The sequence below is a fragment of the Lampetra fluviatilis genome, chromosome 34, assembly GCF_964198595.1.
Source record: "Lampetra fluviatilis chromosome 34, kcLamFluv1.1, whole genome shotgun sequence".
NCBI lineage: Eukaryota > Metazoa > Chordata > Hyperoartia > Petromyzontiformes > Petromyzontidae > Lampetra > Lampetra fluviatilis.
In genome coordinates, this window is record NC_136308.1 from 9535990 (window position 1) to 9559653 (window position 23664).

Below are 23664 nucleotides of genomic sequence, written 5' to 3' on the forward strand. Positions count from 1 at the left end.
CCTTATAAGAAGGGCTCTCTAGAGCGCCCTCTAGTGGAAACCCTTCCACCAGCAGCGCAGTAACAGAGCCATTGCAGGGCTGCACCATTATATTTAGTTAACTTTTAAACGAAACAGTTTTTTATTTACCATGTAAGGCCCACCGAGCTATATAGCTCTTTTTCAGAAGCGAACTGACCACAAATAACAGCTCAGCGAAGTGGCTTATCACGTGAAAATTGATAGCAGCCAAAAACTTTCAACGCATGTTGATTCTAAATTATGGAGGGAAAAATTGGAGGACTTGGAGAAAAATCCACGTGACCAGGGGCAGAGAGACATTGATACTCCAAATATACAGGCGTCAGGGCCCGGATCGAACTCATGACCTCTTGTATACCAGGCGAGGTATTTAACACCTCGCCACCGTCGCGCCCCTTACTTGCCAGGGCTTAATTTCTTACTGGAGTACTTTAACAGCAGCCATAGCAGCGAGAGCGATACTGGATGTGGTAGCGAAAATATTTTCCTGGACAGATCAGCTGAAATGTTATAATCCCTGCTTGCAGGAGACCTATGCATGGGCATTTGTAGCCAGGCTCGCAAAAGACACACGCTGTACACAATGCACATAACTGAACACACCATACACACACAAAAAAAACTAAGATCCTCTGTATAGCCTTTACAGACTGTTAGGGCAAGTGATGTAAGCGAGCACCTATGAAGGCCGGCACGACATACGAGGGGTTGGGTGGCCAACACCACACCCGGCCGCCTTTGTCTCCCCAGTGGCGATGTTTAGACACCTATGGGAGGGCTCAGGACCGGTTCAAATAATCGTCACTAGTGTTGGCCGTGAGCGGCAATCGAACTTGGTTCGCCGTGTCGTAGCGCAGCGTAGCGCGCTAACCACTACACCACCGCTCCCCACGCACCGTACACACTGCTCTCCACACGGACTCGTGGCGAGCCCTGAAGACCGGCGACGGATTATTGTGCGCAGTTTGGCCACGGGGAGAGACGCGTGCCGTGTGGGTGATTAGCCCCTGGGGGTGAAGAGACCCCCCCGCCTGGGTCGTACCTATGGAGTCACCATCGTCCCAGTAAAGGGAGCCCTTGGCGGAGCCGGTGTCGTCCAGAGCAACCAGAAGGCCCATGGGGTTGTGGCGGCTGCGGGGGTAGTTAGTGGGGGGGCAGAGACACGGGAGACATGGGGGGGGGGGGGAGGGGGGGTGTTAACGTGATGTGCACGTTACGTCTGTGTGTGTTGGTGTATGTGCGTGTGCATTGTGCAAGGGTGTGCGTGTGTGCGCGGGCATGCATGTGCGTGTCTGTGTGTGCGTGTCCGCGGCATGTGAACAATGCGTGTAGAGAGTGCCGCATGCATCACGCGTGTTTGTCGTGTGGGTGGGAGCAGAGGCGCCGTGATTGGGGGCAGACCGGCAACCTGGGTTTGATTCCCCGCCATGGCAAACGTCTTGGCGGTGAATAAACTTCAGCAATGGGAAGACACAGTCGGCTCGGGCGTGGTTTTTTGGGCACACCAAACCCCTCCCTCCCTCGTGCACCGTCCTGGCCTTCATAGCTGCTCGCTAACAGCAGCAGTCTATGTCGGCTATACCAGGGGATCGTTGCCTTTGTGCACGTGTGCAGATTGGTGCCCGTGTGATTTGCATGTGTGCGCATGCATGCATGTGTGTGCATTTGTGGGTGTGGGCACGAGTGTGTCTTTGTAAAGGTATGCATGCGCCTTCGTAATTGCATGCGGAAATGCGCGCAAGTGTTTTTGTGGCTGTAAATGCATGCATGCGTCTTCATATGTAGATGCAGGTGTTCTTGTGGATGTATGCATATATATATAGGCTTGCGTGCGAGAGCGTGAATGCATCCGTCCTTTGTGTGTGTGTGCGTCTGCACATGAGTGCGTGCGTCCATGTGATTGTGGGGGCTCAGTGGGATCTGCAGACGAAGGTGATTAAGCGTGTCTCAGGACTATTGCAAGGAGTTCGAAGAGAGGAGGTGAGATGCGGGGGTGTGAGATGTGCGAAAGAGAGAGAGGGGGAGGCACGGGACACGGGGGAGAAGGGCAAGAGGAGCGAGCGAGACCACGAATTCTAAACAAGCTCCCAGCACGTGGGGCGAAAATCGTCTGGCATTCAGTGCCGGAGCAACACGCGCTGTACGACCCGAACACAACATCAGAGAGCCACCTACACACACTGTGCATGCCTGTCCCTAAGACCTGCATGATCACCACCACCAGCACCGTTAGCCACAAACAAAGACAATGATCACTCCCCCCCCACTATCCCTATGAAGGCCTGCACGGCACACGAGTGGATTGGTTGCCAACACCACGCCCTTCGCCTTTGTCTCCCCACCGCACCAGGTACTAAATTGAGGCCGAGTCTACCTAGGGGAGGCCCATGACCAGTTCACATAATCGTCACTGGTGTTGGCCGTGAGCGAAAATCGAACTCGGGTCGCCCGGTTCGTAGCGCAGTGCACTAACCGCTACACCACCGCTCCGCACGTGCTCTCTCTCACACACACACACGAGCACCTCTTGGAAGTGGTACGCTCTGGATCCTGAGTGGGCAGCACGTAACCTCCCCGCACGAAGATTGGTATCGTCTCCAATGGAGCGTCAACCTTGATGGAGGTCTTCCTCTTCCCCACCGAAACCTCAGTGCCCTTGGAAGGGAAAAGGGAAGACATTTGATTGCGTGCATTTTTGTTGATTGATTCATTGATACTGATGGAGCAGTGTCCTTTATTTAATCTGGAAAGTCTCAGCTAGATCTTCCATGGACACGAACTTGCCTACCCCTCCCTCTCATCTCACTTCACTCCACACACTCTCCTACCACTCCCCTCTCATCTCACTCTACTCCGCTCCACGCACTCTCCTACCTCTCCCCTGTCATATCACTCTACTGCCCTCTACGCACTCTCCTACCTCTCCCCTCTCATCTCACTCGACTCCCCTCCACGCACTCTCCTACCTCTCCCCTCTCATCTCACTCTACTCCCCTCCACGCACTCTCCTACCTCTCCCCTCTCATCTCACTCTACTCCGCTCCACGCACTCTCCTACCTCTCCCCTGTCATATCACTCTACTGCCCTCTACGCACTCTCCTACCTCTCCCCTCTCATCTCACTCGACTCCCCTCCACGCACTCTCCTACCTCTCCCCTCTCATCTCACTCGACTCTCCTCCACGCACTCTCCTACCTCTCCCCTCTCATCTCACTCTACTCCCCTCCACACACTCTCCTGCCTCTCCCCTCTCATCTCACTCGACTCCCCTCCACGCACTCTCCTACCTCTCCCCTCTCATCTCACTCTACTCTCCTCCACGCACTCTCCTACCTCTCCCCTCTCATCTCACTCTACTCCCCTCCACACACTCTCCTACCTCTCCCCTCTCATCTCACTCCACTCCCCTCCACAGACTCTTCTGCCTCTCCCCTCTCATCTCACGTCACTCCCCTCCATACTCCTACCTCTCCCCTCCACACAGATAGACTCAAGAATCCGTAGCTGTACTGCCATCTTCTGGCTACCTTGCATACTCTCATCGGACACATTCACAGAGATTTAACCATCGGCAAATAAAAAAAAAACTCTTTCCCGACATCACATTATCCGCACATGTTCTTGATAAAAACGACTCCCTCGCTCGGGGTATATTTGCCATTACGGGCGTCTGTGCTCGCATGGTGGAGCCTTGACTTAATTGAAAGCAGATGATCAGCCCGTGTATATGTTTACCTTGTAGTAGTCAAACCAGCGGGCATCCGGCAAGTAAACATCGATGGAGAATGTTTGCTGCAACAGGGGAAAAAAATACAAATGTTCACGACCACAAAACTGACAAGATGCACAGTTGCATGTATGCCTGTCGAACTTCTTTCGCACCGTACATAGCCAACCGTGCTAAGAGGAGGTACGGAGTTGGACTTGCGACGAGAGACATGAAGAGGAACGCGTGGACCGGGGTTCATACGCAGGGTATGACACACATCGCTAGACTAGCCGATGGACAAAATTGCGGATACAGTGGTCGACGAAGGAGCACGTTCCCTCCATGACTGCTGATACAGGCCACCATACTTCAATAGGGATTACCGTTGGTAGGGCTATTTTAATACACACAATGGACAGGAAGGACAAGATCAAAGGACTAGCATAATGTGCATGCATAATGTGCGTTGACTCATTAATCCCCCCCACTTTGCGTAAGAGCGCAGAAGTGTGGTCACCACATCTACGCCTCTATATAAGGAACGAAACAGGTGGACTTCTCCACAAATCTGATGAAGCTAGTTGTAATTACTGGCGAGACGTCGTACTCAGAATGTAAATGTTGTGGCTTGGCTCTCCAGCACACCGATTAGTGCTGTACTAGTGACGAATTGGCCACGTCCTGTTTACGTGACAATCCTCACTAGTTGGCTGTGTCGGGTGGTGGCGGGTTTTAACGACACACTTATATATTTGCGCGATCTAACCCCCCAATAAAACCTCCATTATAGTTTAATCGATGCATAACGAGATTTGCGAAGGGTTTTGGAGGCCTTCGTCCAGCAGCGGTAGACAGAACATGGGTGATTATAATCCTGACAATGATAAGCGTGCGACAAACATAAAGGAAATGTCGTAGCTTGACACGGATCCAAGATTAACCGGCCAATTCAATTGTCAGCTCTCTCGCTGTCTTTAAGAACCGAGTGCTTCTCTTTCAAATAAGGGGCAGAATCGGGCCATTCATGAGTTGCAAGGCCAAGCACTTCATTAATATCCAGCGTGTAGGAGTGGGGATCACGCGTAGAGGAGAGACGGTTGTTTTGTTACAAGACACTTGATTGGATTCTCGTGTGTTAGGGAGCAGTTAACATGTGGAAAAAAGATTATGTTGTGACATCCCTCACACGCGTGAGATGTACAAGGTGTTTGAGTCAAGATACGTCGATAATCTCCAATACAACTGTCATGGGACTTTCTTCTGATGTTGCCGTGAGTAACTTGGCGAGGGCGTAGCTCCTTGTCTAACTCTGCTATCGTGTGCATTTTGAAAGAACGGAAGAGGAATGCAGCGAACAGAGAACGAACACCTGCCCACCTATTATCCACCCACCAATACACTCCCCTACCTGCCTCCTAACCCTCCACCATACTCATACCAACCCAACCATCCGCATGCCCATTACCCACCCACCCACCCACTCACCCGCCCATCCACTCACCCACTCACTCACTCATCTGCCCATCCTTCCGATATTTGACCCATTCACCACACCACTCATACACACTCACGCGTCCTCTCACCTGCTCACTCACTCATCTGCCCACCCACTCACCCTCCTGGCCACCCACTCACCCACCCATCCACTATACCACCCACTCATCCACTCACCTACCCAGCCAAGCCACCCACCCACTCACCAAACCACCCACCCAATCACCCACCCACCCAATCACCCAATCACCCACCCAATCACCCACCCACCCAATCACCCACCCACCCACCCACTCACCCACCCACTCACCCACCCACTCACCGACTCACCACCCACTCGCCCAGCCACCCACCTCGGTGAGCACGGGCGCGATCATGAGCGCGGGCCCCCACAGGAAGACTCTGTCGATGTCGTGCGTCGCCGAGTCCTCGGGGAACTCGTGGAGTAGGGGGCGCACCACGGTGCTGCCGAGCGTGTGCGCGTCGTGGAACAGCGTGTACAGGTACGGCAGCAGCGTGTAGCGCACGCGCAGCGCGTCGCGCGCGATGCTCGCAAAGCTCGCCCCGAACGCCGCCGGGTCTTGCTCCTGTCGCGACGTTACGGGGGGCACGCCAGCACAGAGGTAGAGGTTAGGGATCCAAGCTTTTCACCGTGCGCCGTTTCTCTTCTCTCTCTCTCTCCCCTCTCTCTCTTTCCCCTGCTTCTCTGTCCCTGCGGTGTATCACGACCAGGTTCTTACTTCCAAGATGTTCGTCTCTACCGGTCGTGTCCATCCTGGCTATCCTGGTTGTGTTTTACCAAATTTTGCTTTGTCGAAGTCGTCCGTAAGTATTAAAAAGACGAAGATCACCTGTCTAGCCTTGACAGACTGTTGCGGTAAGTGCTATTAGCGAGCGTGGCGCAAGCAGCACATCCGGCCGTCTTTGTCTCCCCAGTTTCAATGATTACGCACCGCACCAGATACTCATTTAAGGCTGAGTCGACCTTGGGGAAGCGTAGAACTGGTTCAGATTATCAGCACTGATGTTAGACTTGGCCGGCATTCAAACTCAGGACATCAAGGTCGTAGTGAAAAGCGCTAAGCACTACACTACCACTCCCCACTGACATTTCACACACACAAATAGACAAATATCTCTTATATAGCCTTAACGAACTGTTGGGGCAAGTGCTGTTAGCGAGCACCTATGAAGGTCGGCACGGCACACGAGGGGATGGGTGGCCAACACCACGTCTGGCCAACACCACGTCTGGCCATCTTTGTCTACCCAGTGGCGATGTTTACACACAGCACCAGGTACTCATTTGAGGCTGAGTTGACCTAGGGGATGCCCAGGACCGGTACAGATAATCGTCACTGTTCTCGGTGGCCGTGAACGGGAATCGAACTCAGGTCACCGGGTTCGTAGCAAAGTGCGCTAACCGCTACACCACAACTCCCCTACACATTGCACACACACATTGCACACAAACACATCAACAAAAATAACCGCCATTCGCCAATAAGCATATTTCTAAATGTGGAGGGAAAAACCGGAGGACCCGGAGAAAAATGCACGCGACCACGGGGAGGACATACAAACTCCAAATATGCAGGCGTCAGGGTCGGGATCGAACCCACGACCTCCTGTATACCAGACGAGGTAGTTAACATCTCACCACCGCGGTGCCCTATAGCAGCACCCAAAGCAAGGAAAGGTTCCCCCACACCCCTAGCGTCGAGAAGCAACGCAGCTTCCTGAACGGTGGCCCTTCATCCTCCGCTTTAACGCACGCGGGGGCTGTTTCCAACCTCCGCCGTACCTTGTAGTTGAGGCCGTTGTGGTTGCGAGAGAAGGGGTAGAAGGCGCCAAGCTGCATCCAGCGCAGGCACAGCTCCTCCTGCACGTCGCCGTTGAAGCCACAGATGTCGGCTCCAACCTGCACGGGGAGGGAGGGAGGGAGAGAGAGGAGAGCGGCACAGGGTTTAACACACGGGCACTGAGACGCAGCGGAGAGATGTACGGTCTTTTCTCCTATGAAGCGATAGTAGTTGCGTTCCTGAAGAACACTGCCTGATGGAAACATCGCGTTGTAATGAACGATATATGATACAGGGTAAAGCTCAGTCCGCGATCACACGTGAGATGCGTACGCAGACTGAACAAATGCTGAGACGCGTGGGTATCATCTAGAAGCATCCAGCAACGTCTCGCCTTGTGGGATGCTATGCCAAGGCAGCCGTACGACCGCTTATTCATTATCGCGCGACGTAGTTCCGTTCACTCGATCGCGTTGTATCCAATTCGCATCCTCGTTAGAAAACAATGTGCTCCCTAATACATTCATAACGCGTTGCATCCAATTCGCGTTATGAAAGCACGCGGCGTTATAGGAAAACGGACTTTACGGTAGCGACTTACGGAGATAACTAAAAGAGACGAACACAGAAACGCGCACAAGGAGAGAGAGAGAGAAGGTTTTAGACACAGGGAGGAGACACGGAGAGAGGAGTCACTGGGAGACACGTGGAGTGATGCAGAACGATGCACGCAGAGGGAGAGATGCAGCGAGTCGAGTATGGGACTACGCAGTGATGCGGAGAGATGGAGAGAGCCTCGAGGGGAGAGAAACGCGGAGAGACAGATGCACCGAGAAGACGCGTAGCATCATTGAGGCCACAACAGTGAATTGTATGACATCTGTATCACTTAATTTACTTAATGTCTTTTGATTTGCCGCGTAAAAAAATTGGTGTCCCTACAAATGGTTCCAGTGACAGGATTTTCCATGATAATTCGTCTCCGAATAATGCCTTTTCCTCACCCAGCAGGGCCCCGCCGAGTTGCGAAATGCCATCTTAGAAGGGTGCTGCGTTGGGATGTTTGGCCAGTTTTCATTTTGAGAATGATTTTGCCCGTGGGATAGGACTGGATAAATCCCACGTACGCAACGGGGATATCACTCGCAGATGGGGCTCATTGACCCACTTGCTGTCTTGCGTTCAACACGTAGGCTCACCCGACCAATATTATCCTAAATAACGTTTTTTTTGTTGTATTGCGTAAATATAAATGTGTTGTTAATCCGCCAGGTAAGGTTTGTCACGTAAACAAAACGTGCCAATTAGTTACCATTTCAGCACACCGGTGTGTCGGAGAGTAAACCCACAACATTTACGATTTGAGTACTGCGACGTTTCGCTGGTGATTACAACCAGCTTCATCTACTGTCTCCCCCTGGCCATCCTGCAGCCCGGCAGCTTCGGAAGTCTCAAAAAATCTCCGTGTCCTCCGCCAAGCCCTTTCCCAAAAACGGATCGTGTTGGCGTGCTTAGCCAAGCGCGGCGCATTGGCGTGCTCGTGCACATCCGCCCCGTAGACTGCGAGCACGCAAGACTCCGATGGCGAGAATGTTGCGAAGCTCCGCTAGAGCGCAGCGGCGCGTTACCCGAGGCTTTTCTGTGGCCTTGTCCAGCGCTGCGCTGCCCACCCCCCTCCCCTTTATCTGTTCGTCCGCATCTTAACCCTTTCCCATTCCGATGACGTACGTAAGTGTACGTCATGTATTTTTTTTCCGATTCCATCCCGATGACATACGTGTACTTCATCGGAACGGAACCAGAAGAAAAAATAAAATAACTATCGGTTCCGTGGCTCCCACAAGGCCATGCGGGAGGGTGTGTGGCGCCAGCTATCACAGAGTGCGGTCGTGTCGCTAAGGTTCTCTGCGGCAAGTACAATGTCTTTAAAAAACTACGGCGCTATGCCTCTATAAATAAAATTAAAGCTGAGCCGCTTGCGTGTTCCGAGATTCAGCGGGGAACGGGAAACCCACCCTGCAACTTGCAGACGTCTCGGAATGGGAAAGGGTTAAGCATCCCCATTCGCCGACCACACAGCGCTCGGTTGCCCGGGGAACTATCTGATGGACCGGCGCAATGAATGTTTGGCCGTGGGTTAATTTGGGAGCAAAGCGATGGAAGTCGAGGAGTTTAATTAGAGGAGAGGCATTTCATTCGTTAGCGTCCTTGTTGTCCTCCTGTGTGTGTGTGTGCGCTTCTAGGTGTACCGTCTGTAAAGGTCACCCTCTCTCCGCTCCCGTATTGCCCAAACCGATAACAGACAATATGTCACCATCACATATCCGCCTCTCCACACAGAAAATTCAAGCATTCTTTACACAGCCCCCACAGCTTTGATTTGGTGCAAGCAAAACTCAGGACCGGTTTGGACGTATGGTGTCTCATCAGCAGAGTAAGGCTGGCTTGAATCAATGCTAGTGACCTGCCAGCAAGATAAGGGCCCTGAGTTTGAGTTTTGTATTGCACAGAGCGCCTCCTTTGCTTTCAACATATGCGGCCGCTTGTCAGCAGAGTTCAGACTTACATTGCAGTTAAATGTTCGACTGTGATCAACGCAGAGGTTACCCCTTAGATTCGTTGGGAAATGTTCACGCTTAGGCTTGCTTTTCGGACTCATCCCGAAATTGGGCGCATGACGCTCGTGCCCCCCCCACCCCCCGTTGCACCACGGCAGCATTGCGTGTGAGGAGCGTGTCCACTTTGACGACTCGGCAGAGCCGTTTGTGCGAGTCTTGACAGGAGAGGGCGGTAGCGCAAAACGTGGACTAATCTCCATCTGTTCAATTCGCGTGGCATAGAGTGTTGCCCCCTATCATACACGTGGGTTTTATCCAGGTGCACCGGCTTCCTCCAAATGTGTAATAATTCTCCGGAGACGGATTCGGAATCAGTCCTCTTTATTTTCACTTGACGGTACACTTGCTCCCACACGCTCCGTTGCTGGCAGACAACGTAGCGTCAGCGGACTCCCACCAGCTCCCACCGCGCACGTGGCACCCGGAGCCCCGTACGCGCGTGGCTCTCGCCCCCGTTCAGTTCCCAGACTCCTCCTCGATCCTTCCTCTCTCTCCCTCTTAATCCCTTCGTCACGTGGTCCTCCCAGCCAATCCTCCATGGACAATCTCGACCGTTCTCGATGGTTCCCTGTCAATCCCGGGACCACGCCTCTTACCCGGATCCCCATTGGCTGGGGTCCCAATTGGCTGGGCCAATCACTCCTGCTGACATGCCGTGATCACGCCGGCCCCACACTCCCTATCTCAACCCTTATTGGCTACAAGCAGGACCGGCAAGCCAATCCCCCACGTGAACCCACGATAGCTGTTATTACACATGTAACCAAATTATATGGCTCAAAACATCTTGATATATTGAGGACCGCAGAGCTTTGGCAATTGTTGGCACCGGCACGCCACCTGGCTGGTGCCTTCCAGCTCGTTTGCGGCTCCTCCTCGCGCCTCCAAGTCGTCTCTCTGTCTCCCAGAACGAGCGAGCACTTCGCTGTTCTGCGGTTACAAACTGATGTGATTGTTGTGAGTGCAAGTCCAAATGATCACCCAATGACTGCACGACAGAACGCCCTCTGTTTGCCCAGGATAGCCTCACTGAGTCGACACATTTGTCAGGTGGGAACTGTCAAACTGGGATGTTTGAACAACTTTTTTGTTTATTTATTTTGTTGTCCTTTCCCCCCGCACCTCCGATTAGCACGGATGGCTACGTACCGGTACTAAAAAAGTTCAACATATGTACATTTGCAATTGACCCCCCGGTGGGCTAATGATAAAAGTTGGCAAGCCTGAGTTTGTGCGTGAGGAAGCCAAGTGGGATCCACCCCCCCCACGAATTCCACGAGCCAGCGGTGGCGGGTTGCAAGTTGAAATTATAAGCTGCGTGGCGGTGTGGTGGTGGAGAGGCTCCGGTTCGGTTGGGGGGGGAGGGGTGGGGGTGGTGTGGGGGGTGGGCGCGCGGGCGGGGGGCAGTGCCGGAGGCTCGCTTACGTAGGGGATGCCGAAGAGGTTGAAGTCGAACATGCCCACGATGGAGATGTGCACGTTGCTCCACTGCGAGTGATTGTCTCCGGTCCAGTGGGCCACGTAGCGGCCCGAGCCGGGGAAGGTGGAGCGCGACACCACGAAGGCGCGCTTGCCCGTCGCTCGCTCCGCCGCCCTGCGAGCCCAACGCAGCCCACGGTCAAACGGGAGATGATCATGCCCGCGGAAGGCGACGCGTCGAGGTTTTGTGACGTTGCCTGCCAACTATAACTGGGACGACGGGCCGGTGGGTCGTCGATGGGTGGCTTCTTCGTCGACGAATAAAAAGAAAACTGCCGTTGTGCCCCGACCATCCTGCCTGCCTGCCTCCCGAAGGCAGGAAACCTCCAAAGAGCTACGCCCAATGCAATGATTACATCAGCAAGCCCCGCCTATCACCTCCCGTCCAGCAACACGTGGAAAAACAGGTGAGACTCATTCCCCCCTCCCCCCAATTTTTGTGTGTGTTATCTGAGTGAGTTGAGTAATGGAACCGGTATAATCAGGAGAGTACTATAATCGATTACGTCAATAATCGGATATCCCACCTGTATTGCAAATCCCACTGAGTTAAGTGGTATGCTGCTAATTTTTGTTCCCACTTGCTATACACCGACTCACAGTGATAATGGGAGGCTTTCAACCAACAGTGGATAGACCGTGACTCATGTTGATAATAGGACCTTCTACCAGCAGTGAATAGAGAATGACTTAAGGATGATATTGGTAAGGATTTCATTAAGCAGTGGATACACAATGGGTAATAATGATGATGGGGGAGGCCTTCATCCAGCAGTGGATAGACCATGGCTCGTGATGATGATGGCGATGAGATGTTGGCTGGGTCACGGCGGTGCGCGCGGTCTACTCACGCATAGGACGGCTCGCTCTGCGACCATCCGAACAGCGAGTGCGTGTCATAGTGAAGGCCCAGGTAGGACACGGAGTCCGGGCACAGGGTCTTGTCGGCCAGGGTGTCTCCCCACACGGTGCCTGCAGCGCGAGACGGAGAAACGCGGGTGGCGGGGCGAGGGTGGCACAAAGCGACAAGATTCGTATCCCCGCGACTCGCTCGCACGCAGTCCGTGGTCTTTCTGACGCGTGGCGTGTTGCCAGAGTTGCCACCTGCTATGGTTGTCTCAGGGTTGTCCTCTATTTGAAGTGGCTGCCCATGGAAAAATGTAAGTCTTTTCGAGACATTCACATCTACTTCTCCCCGCTCTGGCTAACGTGAGATATTCTTCTTCTCATGAAATGTCCTGCTTTTTTTGTTACTTCTGAGGTGGCAACCCTCGAGTGTGTGTGTGTTGTGTGTGTCTCAGTTAGTCAACCCATGGCACCTGGGTCTGTCCCGTGACCTGCCAGCGGGTGTTTGACGCTCCACGTGGCCTAAACGTGCATATGGCCTGACAGAAGCACCATTGTGATGTCGTCACCGCTTTGTGGCGAATGGTGGTTGTTGTTGTTGTGTGTGTCTGAGTTATGCTTGAACCAACAACACGGAAAGTTGGCGGTTCGGACCACAAGTGGTGCATCTGCCAGTCATCCCCATGAACCCACGATACCTGGGTCTGTCCAGTGACCTCCTGCCGGTCACAGCCTTCCACAACATCAATCGATGGTCTCAAAGTGCACCTTGCCAGCCTGGCACAAGCGCCGTAGTGATGTCACCATCACTTAATGGCGGCTCTTTGTTGTTGTGTGTGTGTTGTTGTGTGTGTGTTGTGGTGTGTGTGTGTACATACGTGGTTTGAACGGGGGGTTGTTCCATTTGTTGGCGGCACAGCCGCTCTGCTGACCGGTGCCGAAGTTAGCCGGCTCGTTCATGTCCTGCCGGAGACATCACGGGGACGGCGGGGGGGGGAGAGGCGGAGCAGCAAGAGAACCATCATCGGCCAGCCGTGATTTATCCACGCACACCCTCTCACCTTCAGTTGCTCTGACAAAATGTTGACTCGAACGGAACCCTGAACGCTGCTGTAACCAGTCGTCAGATCTGGGGTCAATTGTAATCACAATTACAGCAGCGTCGTTAGCTGAAGTTACCATTTAAATCAGTTTAACATGGAGGCTTTCGCAACTAAAATCATCCATAACCTGTATTATAGATGATATTGGTCGCGAAAGCCTACGTGTTAAACTGACTAACCTCTATGGGGAGAATACTTTTCTTCAAACCAGAAAACTGGAGAAACTCCGAATTTAAGCGGATTAAGCTGTTGTCTTCACTGGCATTCCTCAAAAGATGCAGAGATTCAAAGGTAATTCCACACGCAGTTAAAGTAACTCATCACATTAAGTCACGTAAAGCTAATCAAATACTACATAAAGCGAGTGAGTTGTTTCTAAGAGAGAAAACAGCACAATAGACGTGAACTAAGTCACACTTCTAAATCACTAATGTCCTTACACGTGAGAATGAGTAACAGTGTCTCTACAGATCACTGGAATATAATCGACATAATTACACAACAATCAGCTGATAATGTATTTAACAAAACTAACACTACTCAATTAACACATTTGCTAGACTAACTAACAAACAACTCTCAACTAAAAATGAACATTTTATAAACAAAACGGTTATCAACATTACTAACGTCGAATTATCCAGCAATATGGTTTCAGTCCTGTCAAAAGGTCTTAACTTTACTGTTGCCCCAAGTACAATCCCTGTCGATGAGATAATCTTTGAAGTGGAATCAGCAGTTAGACATATCCCCCATAATCAAGCTGAGATGACTAGGCATGAGGTTGCCAAAATGATTGAGAACAGCAAATTGCCAAAAACAAATATTAACTTCAGTGAAGCAAAAGCCTTCAGAGAATTGAAAGCAAATAAAGATACAGTATCCAAATTCTTGCTGCTGATAAGGGCCGATCGACTGTTGTGATGCCCTGTGAGGACTATGATAATAAAATCAAAGATTTACTCGATGAAGGTACCGACGTTAAAATTAAACGAGACCCTACCAGCACCTTGGAAGGTAAAACAACGGCAATCATTGCAAAGTTATCAATTCCCAAGGAAGAGCAATACCTGATCAAACCAAGGGCATCAAAACCACCAAGACTTTATGGGCTACAAAAAAATTCACAAACCTGATATCCCATTAAGACCCATAGTTAGTACAATTGGCTCTGCCACGTACAAATTAGCACAATACGTAACGAAACAAATACAGCCCTACATCGGTAGGACCTCTTCGTTCATCAAAAACTCTGAAAATCTCATAAATATAATTAAAGATATTAAGCTTAACCCTGATGATATTCTCGTAAGTTTTGATGTGACTTCTCTGTTCACGAGGGTTCCAGTCAACGAGTCAATTAAATTCCTCGACACTCTGGTAACGAACAAAGGTTTAGCCAAAGATATCTCAAAACTAGCTGAACACCGTCTAAAGAACACCTACTTCTTGTGGCTAGGTGACTTCTATAAGCAAAAGGAAGGGTCAGCAATGGGCTCTCCTTTTTCTCCTGTGATAGAGAATTTGTACATGGAAGATTTTGAAACAAAAGCAATAGCTTCAAGCATACTTAAACCATCTGCTTGGTTTCGATATGTGGATGGCACATTGGTGGTCTGGCCACACTGCAAAGATACACTGAACGAATTTCTAAATCATCTCAACTTGCAAAACCCATATATCCAGTTCACCATGGAAGTAGAAGCTGACAGAACTCTACCATTTCTGGATATTCTGCTCGGTCGAGGTCGAAATGGAAAAATAACACGCAGTGTTTACCGAAAGAAAATGCATACTGACGCCTATCTAAATGCAGAGTCACACCATCACCCCACACATAAATCTGCTCTTATCAAGACGCTCGTTCATCGAGCCAAGAAAGTGTCAGATGGTGAAAGTCTGAGAAGTGAAATTCAATATGTTAAAGAAGCGCTGCAAATGAACGTTTGCAGGAGTAACTGATAAACTAGCCAGATGTTTGGAAAAACCGAAGCTATCAACAGAAGGTGTGTACAAGATTATAATTGCACGTGTGGTAAATGTTATGGTGGGCAAACAGGACGAATGATCAGCACGACACTAAAAGAAAATCAGAGAAATATTTAATTATCCCAGATACAACTGTCAGCAGTAGCAGAACACGCGTGCCAATAAGGACACTCAATTGATTTTGTTGAAGTGCTGTGCAAAACTAGCTACTACTGGCCAAGACTAATTAGAGAATCTATCAAAATTGAAAGAAATCAAAATTGATTTAAACGTTCGGATAGCTACCGCCTTAGTGCTGCGTGGAAGCGAATCATCAAATAATACATTATTTAAATGCATGCCTACAAAGGGCAGCGTACTTCAATAGGGATTACAGTTGGTAGGGCTATTTTAATAAACACAATAGACAGGAAGGACAAGTTCAAAGGGCCTGCATAATGGAACATGCATAATGCACATAATGTACGTTGCCTCAGTAACCCCCCCCCCCCACATAGTGCAAGAGCACAGAAGCGTGGTCACCACATCTACGCCTCTATATAAGGAACGAAACAGGTGGACTTCTCCACAAATATGATGAAGCTAGTTGTAATTATTGGCGAAACGTCGTACTCAGAATGTAAATGTTGTGGCTTGGCTCTCCAACACACCGATGTGCTGTATTAGTGACGAATTGGCATGTTCTGTTTACGTGACAACCCTTACTATTTGGCTGTGTCGGGTGGTGGCGGGTTTTAACGACACATTGATATACTTAATCGATCTAACCCAAAAACCTCTATTATGGATTACCATTTCATGTTGCCAGGTTTCATTTCTCACTAGAAGTTTTCTGACTTGGAGTATGGGAAAATTGGCGTAAGGCACTACCAGCTCGTGCACACGGTACCCCTATCCACAATAACCAGATATTATTAGCTATTATCTTGTTATAATTCTATTGACAGGTTTATAACCACAATAATAACCAATAAAAATAATGTTTGAACAATTCAGGGAAAAGAGGTCCTGGTCCGTTCCGGCTGAAATTAAGTGCTGACAAGCATCGCAGTGTGACCGCGATTCGTTAAATACCAGTGACGCAGAAGTACGATTGTGCACCTCCGATTGGCGGGGTTGGTTACGTACGGTGCGAATGAAGTTCAACATTCACGCAGCCCATAGACTAACACTACCCATAGAGTTTAACACGCATGCTTTCGCGACCCTGTTGAAGTAAGGTGGCCTGTATACCGTTGGTAGGGCTATTTAAATACACACAATTGACAGGAAGGACAATATCAAAGGGCTCGCACAATGTGCATGCATAATGTACGTTCACCTAGTAATCCCCCTCTTCCCCCCACTTTGCGCGAGTGCGCAGCTGCGTAATCACCACATCTACGCCTCTATATAAGGAACGAAACAGGTGGACTTTTCCACAGATCTGGCTGTCGCCTGATGAAGCTAGTTGTAATTACTGGCGAAACGTCGTACTCGGATTGTAAATGTTGTGGCTTGGCTCTCCAACACACCAGTGTGCTGTGCTAGTGACAAATTGGCACGTTCTGTTTGCGTGACTTACTCGTTGGCTGTGTCGGGTGGTGGCGGGTTTTAACGACATATTTATATATTTACGCGATCTAACAAAAAACCCCCCTCTATTATGGACTACCCATATACTCAACACTGCCCATAGACTCAACACTGCACTCAGCACTGCACCTCCAATTAGCACGGTTGACTACGTACAGTGCGAAAGAAGTTCAACATACATACAGCCCAAATTCTAGATTTGAAGCTTTCGTGACTGCAAGGACTCATCTTCTTAGGTTTTTTCGGTAAAGTCACGTAGGTAAAACATCAAAATGAATGAAAATAAAATAAAATCAAATAAAAAATCACGACGTTTCGGAGGCAACACAAGTCTCCGTCATCAGGTGGGACCGTCACAGCCAGATTAGCTGCATCAAGGGATGCAGCTAATCTGGCTGTGACGGTCCCATTAGCTGCATCAAGGGATGCAGCTAATCTGGCTGTGACGGTCCCACCTGATGACGGAGACTTGTGTTGCCTCCGAAACGTCGTGATTTTTTATTTTATTTTATTTTATTTTCATTCATTTTGATGTTTTACCTACGTGACTTTACCGAAAAAACCTAAGAAGATACATACAGCCCATATAATAGCATTACCCATAGACTCAACACTGTCCATAGACTCAACACTGCACTCAACACTGCCCATAGACTCAACACTGCACCACCAATAATTATCACGGTTGGCTACGTAAATAAGTCCAACATACAAATATTTGCAATTGACCCCCGGTGGGATAACAATAAAATCACCGAATTGGCAAGCCTGAATTTGTGAGTGAGGAAGCCAAGTGGGATCCACCTCCCCATAAACCTCCCCCCCATCCACCCCACCGCCTTCCCACGCGGGAATCCCGGGGAACTCACGATCCACAGTCCGTCGTAGTTGAGCACGTCCATGAACTCCACGCACATCTGGATCCACCAGTCGCGGGTCACCGGGTTGCCGTAGTCCGGGAAGACAGAGCCCCCTGGTGGCCACACCTGGGCAGGGTGGCAGGGCACGGGCGCGATGGGAGGTTTTCAGTTCATTCGTTTGGGGCAGAGGGGGTGGGAGTTGGGGAGAGGGGGGGGTGGTCGGCAAAAAAACAAAATAACGAGACATTTTTTTTGAATTCGGTAAAAAAATTAAAACACTGAAATATTTCGAGAGCCGCATTGCACGCGGACGCAAAACGACGGCACTTCACGAACGACGCCGAGCCACGTATTTCTTTTTTGTCATCGCTATTTTAAGGACGGTGACGCCGCATTAACACATCGTTGGTGGGCTTTCAGGCGCTCGCTGTTCATCGTACATTAATTAGGAGGGGGGGGGGGGTCGTTTTTATTTTTCACTACTTTGCAATTATATCGTCTGGAGCCACGCAGCGGCCCTCAAAAGAGCCACCGCATGCGGCTCCGGAGCCGGAGGTTTGCCGACCCCCCCCTGGCTTGGGGTGAGGGATAAATGCACAGAGAGGAGTAGGGGGTCATGGATGATGGATGACGCGGGGTCAGGTCGGGGTTATGGAATATAGATTGCGGGTAGGCTTAGAGGTAAGCGATAAGGGTTAGAGGGGCTGGGGATACGGATGTTAACTACCTCGCCTGGTACACAGGAGGTCGTGGGTTCGATCCAAACCTTGATGTCTGCTGCATATTTGGAGTTTGCGTGTTTCCCGCGTGTTCACATGGACTTTTATTTTTTATCCTGGTCCTCCGGTTTTCCCCTCCACATTTAGACTCAACACGCCTTGACAATATTTGGCTGCTATACATTTCCACGCGATAGGCCACGTCGTTGAGCTATCATTTGTGTCCAGGTCGCTTCTGAAAAAGAGCTACATAGCTCAGTGGGCCTTACCTGCTATAATTAAAATAGTTTAGAGTTTAGTTTATATGGATAGCGGTAGGGGTAGAGTATTAGGAGTAGAATTATCGACAGTCAGGGGTAAAGGTAGGGGAATGATACAGGAAGAGGGAATGGAGTAGAAGATAAGGTCAGCATTAGGTGTAGGGCTTGGAGTTCAGCATTCGGATGCTGCTATTGACGACGAAGACAATTGTGACGATGTACATGCTGATGCCGTTGTTGTTGCTGATGACGATGATGGTGACCGCGTATGTACCTATGTATGATGATGGCGACGACGGACGATTTGGCAATGGCGATGCCTCACCTTGCCGACGGCGGGCGTCACCCCGTCGCTGTTGTTGACCCACACGCCCAGCTGATTGCCCAGGTCGTAGGGCCGGTAGGAGCCGGGGGGGTCGTCCTTGGTGAGACACGGGTCCTGAGGTCGGAAGACGGGACAGAGGGGAGAGGGGGGGGTGAGGGGACACGGATGCTTGCGGCATCATGACCTGGCTAAAGGTGCAGTAGGTGCAGGAGATTGGCTAACTAACGGTGGCCATGGCTGCTAACATGAACGACTGTGAGGCGATCTGGTTCGTGAGGTTGAAGCGACCAAGGGTGACAGGTCACAACGGGGCAACGATGTGGCTAACAGTGCAGCAATGTGGCTAAGCTTAAGATGAAGTGGTTCACGGTACGGCAACGCCGTGAAACGTAGCACGTGTGGGTGGGTGCTCGCTCACGGCTGGTAAGAAATGGCTGTGAGGATTGCTCGGCTCGCTCACCGGTGAGGAAGCCGAATCGACAGTCATCGGCGCGTCGTTAAACGCTCGACATTGCGACGACCCCAGCGTGTCTGGCCGTGTCGGCCGGCGGAGGGTCTCGCGATATTGATTCGGCCAGATCATGATTACGCGGCCGAACCCACAAACTCTTGTTACGTGTCAACGTGGTGGCAGGAGGTGGTGATTCTGATTGTCTGCCGGCCTGGGGGCCGGCCATAAATGACGTCACGCGATTTTGTACGATATTTGACTCCCCCACCCTCGTCACACGGCGTCACAAAAAGTCAGACCCCCCCTCAAATATGAGGTTACAAAGCTCTGCCCCCCCCCAAATAAAATAAAACATGCTTAAAATCGCTTTAAACTATTGTCATTGTAGTGTGTATTTAATGTGCCGCTGCACTATGATGTTGTAGGAGAAAACATTTATTAAAAAAGTCTATTTAATTAAGTAGAACGTGTTGTCTATATTTTTTTAAAGTTGTGCATTTTGATGTGACGTCACATTTCTCAACCCCCCCCCCGTCACACATCGTCACAAATTTCTGACCCCCCCCTAGGTGCGTGACGTCATTTATGGACGGCCCCATAGAAGGACCTTGCCCCCACCCTCCTTGACCCCGCCCTCCCACCCCGTGACCCCCCCCCGCACCAGGATGATGACGTATCGCATGCCGTCTTTCTGCAGATCTTTGACGTATTGGCCGAGGCCTGCGTAGCGCACGTTGTCGATGGTGAAGTCTCGCTGCTCCTGCATGTAGTCAATGTCGCCGAACTGCACGTCCTGCGAGCAGCACGCGACACACAGACAAAGGTTAAGCCTCTGTTGCAGCCTCAACTCGCTGTTGGGGCAAGTGCTGCACGCAAGGATACCTCGTCGACGCCCAATGGGGAGTTTCGCGGCTTTCGTGCGATCCACAAATCCTCGCTGCTGCCTCCACGGCAAAGACTCACGGGCAGCCACGAGTGGTGCAGCCGCCACCATCACCGCCACCTCCACCACTACCACCACCGACACCACCACCTCTACCACCACCGCCGCCACCTCCACCACCACCGCCTCCACCGCAATCACCACCATCACCACCGCCTCCACCACCATCACCGCCACCACCACCACCTCCACCACCATCGCCGCCACGACCACCACCGCCGCCACCTCCACCACCACCTCCACCACCGCCGCCTACACCACCACCACCTCCACCACCACCACCGCCGCCACCTCCACCACCACCATCACCACCACCTCCACCACCGCCTCCGCGTGCCACTTACGTGCGGGATGTCGCTGGCGCGCATGCGGTCCACGGTGGCGCGCACCGTGTCCAGGCTGTTGTAGCCGTAGCGCGACAGCTGGAAGCCCAGCGACCAGTACGGGGGCAAGAAGGGCCTCCCCACCGCCTGCAAACCCAGGTTGCAAGTCACCAGCTCGATTTGAATTTCGCACGTGGGACTTTCGCGACCAATATGATTAATAATTAGCACGGTTGGCAAACGTACGGTGCGAAAGAAGTTCAACACGCAGTACAGTAGTAATATCGTGTGATGCTGTATACGTGGAGTTTGCGTCTCTCCGTGGCTAGATGTTAACTACTTCGCCTGGTATACAGGAGGTCGTGGGTACGACCCCTACCCTGACGATGACTGCTGCTGTGTACGTGGAGTCCGCGTCTCTCTCTCTCTCTCCGTGGCTAGAAGATGTAACTACCTCGCCTGGTATGCAGGAGGTCGTGGGTTCGACCCCGACCCTGACGATGCCTGCTGCTGTATACGTGGAGTTCGCGTCTCTCTCTCCGTGGCTAGGAAATGTTAACTACCTCGCCTGGTATACAGGAGGTCGTGGGTTCGACCCCTACCCTGACGACGCCTGCTGTATATTTGAGATTTGCGTGTCTCTCTCCCCGGCTTCCCCGAGTTTTTCCCTCCACATTTAGCATCGACGTCATGCGCTTAGAGTATTTGGCTGCGAAAAATTTCCACACGATAAGCCACTTCGCTGAGGTATAGTTTTTGATAACCAGTTCGCGTCTGAAAAAAAAAAGAGCTAGACAGCTCAGTGGGCCCTTACCTGGTAAAATAAGAATATGAAAAAATAAGAATAGGTCTTACCCTTGCTGGCAATAAAACAGGAGGTGTTAAGATGTTCAAACAGAACGCTTTTGTCAAGGAATCAAGTTTGCATTGACCACGTGCAGTACTTGTGGTGAACACGCAAACAAACATGCTCCGATGAAGTCACGTATGTAGAAATAAAATAAAATTTAAATAAATCACAAATAAAATTAAATTCAAATAAATCACGAAGTTTTGAACGCAACACAAGCGCTCATCATCAGGTGAAAATGGGGCAAAACACATAGCGAGGGAACACACAGAGGGACATCACACACAGAGCACACAGAGAATGGCAAACTGCACGGAGGCAAATCTATTTTATTTTATTTCTACATACGTGACTTTACCGAAAGAACCAATGAGTATAGTAATTCCTGCAGTCACGAAAGCTTCCAATCTAGATTAATGTTCCGACAACATACGCAATCTTCTTGGTTCTTTCGGTAAAGTCACGTAGAAGGGAAGTAATAAAATAATAAGAAGGCTCAGCTAATCGAGTCTCTCACCTTTCTGAAGAGATGCCGCGACTCTAAGGTAATACCAAACGCATTTACACTAACATCTGCTGCTGTAACTTCTTCTCTACGTGGTTGTTTGGTAAATGCAGCTACATATCATTAACATTCCTTTCCTTTATTAACGCTGTTCCTTGCGCCCCCCCCGTGGTGCTGTTGATCCTGCATAATGCATGGGCATAATGGGACTTTGAAACCCCTCCGCCCACCTCCTACTCATTGCCCATTGGTATGCTAAATTCCTCTTCATATGCACATTCTTTTGTTAAGGCGCTCCTCCTCGCTACACCTATATAAGCTCCTAGCTTGATAATGTTCTTATTCTTCGCCTGAGGACGGCTGCTTGCGTTGTGGCCGAAACGTCGTGAGAATTGTTTTATTGTGTTTTATTTTTATTATTTTATTACTTCCCTTCTACGTGACTTTACCGAAAGAACCAAGAAGATGAATCCCTGCAGTCACGAAAGCTTTAAATCGAAATTTAACCGCCTCTACGGGGAGGGTTTCCACATAACTTTGAGATCCTTCAACAAGCTCCGGGATAAGAAGGCTCAGCTAATCGAGTCTCTCACCTTTCTGAAGAGATGCCGCGACTCTAAGGTAATACCAAACGCATTTACACTAACATCTGCTGCTGTAACTTCTTCTCTACGTGGTTGTTTGGTAAATGCAGCTACATATCATTAACATTCCTTTCCTTTATTAACGCTGTTCCTTGCGCCCCCCCCGTGGTGCTGTTGATCCTGCATAATGCATGGGCATAATGGGACTTTGAAACCCCTCCGCCCACCTCCTACTCATTGCCCATTGGTATGCTAAATTCCTCTTCATATGCACATTCTTTTGTTAAGGCGCTCCTCCTCGCTACACCTATATAAGCTCCTAGCTTGATAATGTTCTCATTCTTCGCCTGAGGACTGCTGCTTGCGTTGTGGCCGAAACGTCGTGAGAATTGTTTTATTGTGTTTTATTTTTATTATTTTATTACTTCCCTTCTACGTGACTTTACCGAAAGAACCAAGAAGATGAATCCCTGCAGTCACGAAAGCTTTAAATCGAAATTTAACCGCCTCTACGGGGAGGGTTTCCACATAACTTTGAGATCCTTCAACAAGCTCCGGGATAAGAAGGCTCAGCTAATCGAGTCTCTCACCTTTCTGAAGAGATGCCGCGACTCTAAGGTAATACCAAACGCATTTACACTAACATCTGCTGCTGTAACTTCTTCTCTACGTGGTTGTTTGGTAAATGCAGCTACATATCATTAACATTCCTTTCCTTTATTAACGCTGTTCCTTGCGCCCCCCCCCGTGGTGCTGTTGATCCTGCATAATGCATGGGCATAATGGGACTTTGAAACCCCTCCGCCCACCTCCTACTCATTGCCCATTGGTATGCTAAATTCCTCTTCATATGCACATTCTTTTGTTAAGGCGCTCCTCCTCGCTACACCTATATAAGCTCCTAGCTTGATAATGTTCTCATTCTTCGCCTGAGGACGGCTGCTTGCGTTGTGGCCGAAACGTCGTGAGAATTGTTTTATTGTGTTTTATTTTTATTATTTTATTACTTCCCTTCTACGTGACTTTACCGAAAGAACCAAGAAGATGAATCCCTGCAGTCACGAAAGCTTTAAATCGAAACATACGCAATTGTCCTTTGAAACGACAGTAGGAATAGTACTGGTAGGAACCTCCTGGTTACACCAGCCCACAAGGGACTATTGTGTCCGTCTGTCCGTCGTGCAGGGAGGGGCTGGGTGGGGAGGGT

General features: G+C 50.3%; 1 protein-coding gene across 1 annotated transcript in view; it reads right to left on the bottom strand.

Moving 5' to 3' along the window:
- Window positions 1–23664, bottom strand: part of LOC144944410 (lysosomal alpha-glucosidase-like) — a 49841-nt gene that overhangs the window by 11526 nt on the left and 14651 nt on the right. The window contains exons 11-22 of the mRNA XM_078872549.1: window positions 20540–20665; window positions 19914–20045; window positions 18802–18915; window positions 17507–17623; window positions 12849–12933; window positions 11976–12096; window positions 11071–11239; window positions 7030–7146; window positions 5579–5812; window positions 3758–3814; window positions 2546–2676; window positions 1064–1152 (exon numbers count right to left, since the gene is read on the bottom strand). Of these exons, the coding sequence (XP_078728675.1) occupies window positions 1064–1152; window positions 2546–2676; window positions 3758–3814; window positions 5579–5812; window positions 7030–7146; window positions 11071–11239; window positions 11976–12096; window positions 12849–12933; window positions 17507–17623; window positions 18802–18915; window positions 19914–20045; window positions 20540–20665 (1492 nt within the window). The remainder of the gene's footprint in view (window positions 1–1063; window positions 1153–2545; window positions 2677–3757; window positions 3815–5578; window positions 5813–7029; window positions 7147–11070; window positions 11240–11975; window positions 12097–12848; window positions 12934–17506; window positions 17624–18801; window positions 18916–19913; window positions 20046–20539; window positions 20666–23664) is intronic.